This window comes from Dipodomys merriami, unplaced genomic scaffold (genome assembly GCF_024711535.1).
Source record: "Dipodomys merriami isolate MVZ:Mamm:240054 unplaced genomic scaffold, mDipMer1.0.p SCAF_45, whole genome shotgun sequence".
NCBI lineage: Eukaryota > Metazoa > Chordata > Mammalia > Rodentia > Heteromyidae > Dipodomys > Dipodomys merriami.
The window spans coordinates 5,408,094-5,414,093 of NW_027206013.1; the positions used below are offsets into that span (position 1 = coordinate 5,408,094).

At 46.3% G+C, this 6,000-nt stretch overlaps 1 protein-coding gene across 1 annotated transcript in view; it reads right to left on the bottom strand.

Moving 5' to 3' along the window:
- The window catches only part of Slc5a1 (solute carrier family 5 member 1), a 66,880-nt gene extending 64,553 nt beyond the window's left edge, over positions 1–2,327 (bottom strand). Inside the window, exon 1 of the mRNA XM_069994462.1 lies at positions 1,981–2,327. Coding sequence (XP_069850563.1) covers positions 1,981–2,109 — 129 coding nt within the window. The 5' untranslated portion in view covers positions 2,110–2,327. The remainder of the gene's footprint in view (positions 1–1,980) is intronic.
- Positions 2,328–6,000: the final 3,673 nt, after the last annotated feature.

A 6,000-nucleotide genomic window follows, 5' to 3' on the forward strand; every position in this document is an offset into this window, starting at 1 on the left:
AACAATTATTCAGACTCTATATCATACCTGTTCATTGTCTTGTTTTTGTGTCAGTACTGGGACTTGAACTCAGGGCCCCACATTCTTGCTTTATTTTTTTCTCAAGGTAGGCAGTCTAACACTTTAGCCACATCAACTTTTGCTGTTTAATTGGAGATAAGAGTCTCAGGCTTTTTTGTTCAGGATAGCTTTAAACTGTGATCTTCAGATCTCAGCCTCCTAAGTAGCTAAGACTGAAGACAGACCTGAGCCACCAGAACCAGGCAGCAATAGTTTTTGTTGTTGTTGCTGCTGCTGCTTGTTTGTTTGTGAGTTTTCATTCCTAGAGTTCACAAAATACTTGTTTAATCCATCTCTGAAAATTCTCATAACATCCTTGGCAAGTCCTAAGAATAGAAGTGATGGTGCCCAACCTAATTCACAATTGGGTAAACTGAGGCTGCAGAAAGTGACTCTACATCTCTTGGTTTAAACTATGTGAAAGCTGTTATTAAATGTAAGTTGTCTTGCCAGCAGCCATGTTAGCTCACACCTGTAATCACAGCTAGTCAAAAGGCTGAGCTCTAAGGATCACAGTTCAAAGCCAGCCCAGGCAGGAAAGTTTGTGAGACTCTTATCTCCTATGAACCAGCAAAAGGCCAGAAGTAGAACTGTGGCTCAAGTGGCAGAGTACCAACCTTGAGCACAAAAGCTCAGAGACAGTAAGTACCCAGGCCTTGAGCTCAAGACCAGAGAGAGAGAGAAAGAGAGAGAGAGAGAGCACAAAAAGAGGGAGGGAGAGAGAAGGCAAGTAGTCTTGTTCCTAGATGGACATTTTCCTCCGTGTCAGGAAAGCTGAGAATACTGATGGAATTGGTGGAATACTTCAATACTTCCACATCATTTTATCCTTGAAAACAAGCTCCAGGCCATGGAAGGGTTAAAGTCCACCATCCTCTGCTCTAAGCGTAGAGTTCAGTGCACCAGCTGGCTGTACCAGCGACCTGTCTGCCTTCCATTCTCCCCTCCAGGACAACCCCTGGAATATTCACACCTGTTTTCTAGTGGTTGGGTGTGCCACTATCTGTCATTAATGAGCGTTCCAAGTCCCCAGTAACTGAGAACAAGTTTCTCAGGTTTGTTATGACCCAAGTCTCAAGGAAGACATAGACACTTTCCTCTCCTCTCCTCTCCGCCCTCCCCCCTCTTTCCTTCCCCACCCTTCCCAGCACCTGGCCATCCTCAAGTCTTCCTTGTCCTAGTCCTCCACCCAGTTTCCCCATCTTTTAACTCCAGTGGATGGGTCAGCCTTCAGCAGTAGCTGGATCGGTGATCCGCATTCTCCATAAACGGGCTGAGGCTGGGACTTTGTGGCTCCATTGTTCCTTCTCTCCCATGGGAAACCGGCTTTCTATGAGGGTTCCCAAAGGGACCATCCCTGTAGCTCAAATCTGCCTCCATCCCTTCCTCTTTCTCCCCTTGGATGCAATCTTCTGCCTGCCGGTCAGCCCCCCTGCTCTCCAGATCCCCTGGGGCCTTCCTGGCAGGCTCCCGTCAGCACCCTTAAATCTTCTGTTCACCTTTGCTTGTCCCCCTCCAAAAATAATGACACTTCTGGCCCAGCGCTGGTGGCTCATGCCTGTAATCCTAGCTATTCAGGAGGCTGAGATCTGAGGATCAAGTTCAAAGCCAGCCTGGGCAGGAATGTCCAGAAGATTCTTATCTCCAATTAACTCAAAGTGGTAGAGCTCTAGCCTTGAGAAGCTCAAGGACAGCAAGTGTCCAGGCCCTGAGTTGAAACCCCACTAATAATAATAATAATAATAGCAACAACAACCGTTTCTTCACCCTATACCTTTAGCCTCCTCTCCCCTTTCCCAAGGCATTCCCACACCCCCTCTCTGCACAAGCCATTAATGCCTTACAGCTCAGCCAGGCCACAGCTTCTCCCTGCTGCCCCCCTCCCCTCATCCCACCCGGGGACCCTCATGCCGCACATACCCATATTCCCACAGCCATCACCACCAAGAAGTAGATGACGATCACGGAGATGTCGGCGGCATTGCGGATGCGCTCGTGGGTCGGGATAGGTGCAGGGGTGGCCGTGGGGCTCCAGGTGCTGCTGTCCATGGCGGAGATGGTGGAGATAGGTCCCTCCCGGTCCGTCCACCCCGACAAACAAGCTCCTTATACAGCCTCCCCGGGGGAAAGGGAAGGAGGGGACCCCAGGACAACAGGTGGGGCTAATGATAAGCCCCCCAGCCCGGGGGAAAAGAAGGAGGGAACTCCAGGACAACAGGTAAGAGCTGCAAGGCTGCGCTGCAGCTGCTGCTTCAGGAGCAGAATGAGGAGCTACGGGCAGCCAGGCAGAGTGGTGAGAGGTGGCAGGGGCCGGGCAGGTAAAGGCTGAGCCTGCCAGCGGGGAGGGGCCTGCCAGGGGGTGGTGCCGACCTGGCACAAAGGCCCCGCTGTGCTCCCAACGCCCTGTCAAAGGCTCCTACCTGGGGCAGAGAGGGAATAGCCCTTTAGAGAGAGGCCCCCCAGGGGCCCAGACAGTTGTCAGTCACTTGTCATCTGTCTTGGGACCAAGTCCCAGGATCTCTAAAAGGAGTAAACCGCCCATGTTCTTGATCTCTGATGCAGAAACGAAATTCAGCACGATCTCTTTTTTTTCTATCTTTTTTAATTTGTTTTATTTCATTTGTTTTATTTCATTTGTTTTATGTAAGTTAGGTAATGAGTACATTTCTTTTTGAACAGTCTTACCTCCTCCTTCATTTTCTCCGGCTTACACACACACACACACACACCCTTCCCCAAGTTGTAAAGTTCATTTCCAACACAGTGTCTAGGGAGCGTCACTGTTGAATTGGTTCACCCTTTTATTCTACCATTTCTCTGATTCCCGTTCCATTCCCCCAAGTCAGGCTGATATATAAGACAAAGGGCACAGAAATCAAAAACAGTGACAACGGGGAATAAGCCAAAGGAAACAAAAGGAGGAACAAAGAAATAACTGCAAACAGTGCAATAAAAAAGCCTCTTGTTTCCATTTTTTGGAATTCATTTCGATAAGCATCGTTTTATATGGTCATATGCACATAGCTATTGAGCCACTATGATCCTCTCCTAAGAATATCCTCCTTTGTTCTCCTGTGCAAATGCTTAGAGTGCTGTTTAATTAATCATGTTCAAGTGTATTTGTCTTTTACTATCCATTGGATTAACTTGCAGGTTTATAGACATGTTCTGATTATTATAAATGAGTGAAACCATACAGCCTATGTTTCTTTGGGTCCGCTTACTTTGCTTAATATGTCTTTCCATTTCCTTATGAATGCAGCAATGCCATTTTTTCTGATGGAAGCATGGAAGTCCATTGTGTATGATACCATCTTTTCTTGATCCCTTCGTCCACTGAGGGGTATCTGGGTTGATTGCATACCTTAGCTATAGTAAATAATTCAGCACACTCTTTTTTTTTTTTCTGGGTCCGGTCGTGGAGCCTGAACTCTGGGCCTGGGTGCTGTCCCTCAGCTCTTCAGCTCAAGGCTAGCACTCTACCACTGGAGCCACAGTGCCACTTCTGGCTTTTTTTCTTTTTGCTTATGTGGTGCAGAGGAATCGAACCCAGGGCCTCGAGCATGCAAGGCAAGCGTTCTACCACTGAGCTACCTTCCCAGCCCTCAGCACAATCTTGTAGCCACCCATCTACCTACAATCTTATCCCAGCCTAAAGCCACAGCCCCCCCACGCACCCACCAGAGGATTGTTACCCACTTCACACCACACTCTGGAAGGCAGAGGAAGAAACTGGGACTAGGGGAAATGGGGACTCATTCGGAGACTACAGAAAACCCTACCCCCTTCCAGATCTTTCACTTTTCCATATCTGTGGGTGCTGCTTTCACAAGATTCAATAATTAATGGAAAATATTCACACAGAGGGGGGAAATAACTTCTATCTGTCCTGAACAAATATAGAGTTTTTCTTTGTTATTCCTAAAACAATATAGTACAACAGCTATTTCCATGCCCTCTACCTTGTATTAGGTATTATAAGTAACCTAAAGATGACTGAAAAAATACAGGGAGGTATACATGAGTTATGTGTATTTATATGTGAATATTATTTTCTATATAAGAGGTTTGAACATCTGCAAAATCAATCTCCCTTAGATACCAAGAGATAACTGATCTTTGAGTCCCTTCTAAAACACACAGGAAGCATGGGCATGGTAGTTTGTGCCTATAATTCCAGCACTCTGAAGGCTGAGACAGGACTTCAGAGCCAGCCTGGGTTACATGACAAGACCTTGTCTCAAAAACCAAAAGTGCTTTGTACAACTACTTAATAATTAAAATTCTTTTTTTCAAAATAAAAACTTTAAAACCAAAATAAATAAAGATTAAATTTTAATTTTAAAAATAGAGCATGTTAAAAAAAGTGGGGAGACACTTGAGGATTTCTTCTAAGGAGTTTATCATATTCCAATGCTTTCTTCTCACTTATCCTACCCATCTGGAAACACATATCTGAGCCAGAAGCCAGGCTCTCAGGTGATGGGGGAGGCGTGTCTCCACCCAAGGTCACACAGTAAGCAAGTGACGGCATTGGCCCTGGATCTCTAGCCACAGCAGTCTTCAGAGCTAGGATTGAGGGGATGTTCTCAGGGTCTGGAGGTTACAGAGTTCTGGGAAAGGAGATCCTTGCTTTGATGAGGTGCAGGGAAGGATGGGCTGAGATAAACCCTGCCTTGGGCCCCTCCTACCCCTCACCAACAACAGCCATGGTCCAGATGGGAGCATGCCTTCCCCTCGCTGCCTCTGAGGTCAGCGTCCCCAGTCCATCATTAACCCTCGGTTCTTCCACTGAGGCTGCAAAGAGTCATTCCAACAGCAACCATGTAAGCTTTCCTTTCCCCTCTCTCATTCCCCAGGACCAGCATCCAACCTGCCAGGAAAGACCAAACAGTGCTTCTTTGTTGGTGGTAGTGGTGGTGGTCTGCTGTGGGGCTTGGACTCAAGGCCTGAGTACTGCCCCTGAGCTTTTCTGCTCAAGGTTAGCACTCTACTGCTTGAGCCACAACACCACTTCCAGTTTTCTGTAGTTAAATGGATAAGAGTTACATGGACTTTCCTGGCCAGGCTGGCTTCAAACCATGATCTTCGGATCTCAGCCTACAGAGTAGCTAGGATTACAGGTCTGAGCTACCAGCACCCAGCTTCCATGAGATTCTTAGTTCTGTTTAACCATCAAAAAAAACTGTGGCTACTCAGGAGGCTGAGATCTGAGGATCACGGTTCAAAGCCAGCCCAGGCAGGAAAGTCCGTGAGACTCTTATCTCCAATAAAACACTGGAAAACTTGAAGTGGCACTGTGGCTCAAGAGGTAGAGCGCTCGCCTTGAGCTGAAGAGCACAGGGACAGCACCCATGTCCAGAGTTCAAGCCCCACGACCGACCAAAAAAAAAAAAAAATGCTTAGGGACAGTTGCTCAAGCCCTGAGTTCAAGCCCTAGGATCAACATAAAATGAAAAAAATAAATAAATAAGTAAATATATATATATATATATAGGTTCGTATGCATATAAGCATAAATTTATTCACTAAAGTATAATATTTGCAGCACAGAATTCCAATGGTGTGACTCCTTTGAACAACTAACTTACAGTTTAACAAAGTGAATATGAGGAAGCAGGCACTTGTAGTATCTTGGTATCCTGGTTGAGGGTAAAGAGGGTGAGGTCAAGGGAAGGGGTGGTCCATGAATGGAGAGAGGAACAATGGGCCAATACAGTCATAATATTAGATATATTTGTGAAAATGTAACTAGGGAACTTGAAGGGATAGGGGACCGATAGGAGAATGATGAAAGGTCGACATGCATCAAGATGAGCGAACTCATAAATGGACATGTTAAATTAAAAGCCCTTTGTCTCTTTTTGTATTGTTTGATCATTTAGCTGTCTTTTGTGGGGGCAAGGGGACAAAGAAATGGAGGGACAAAGGGTAAACAAA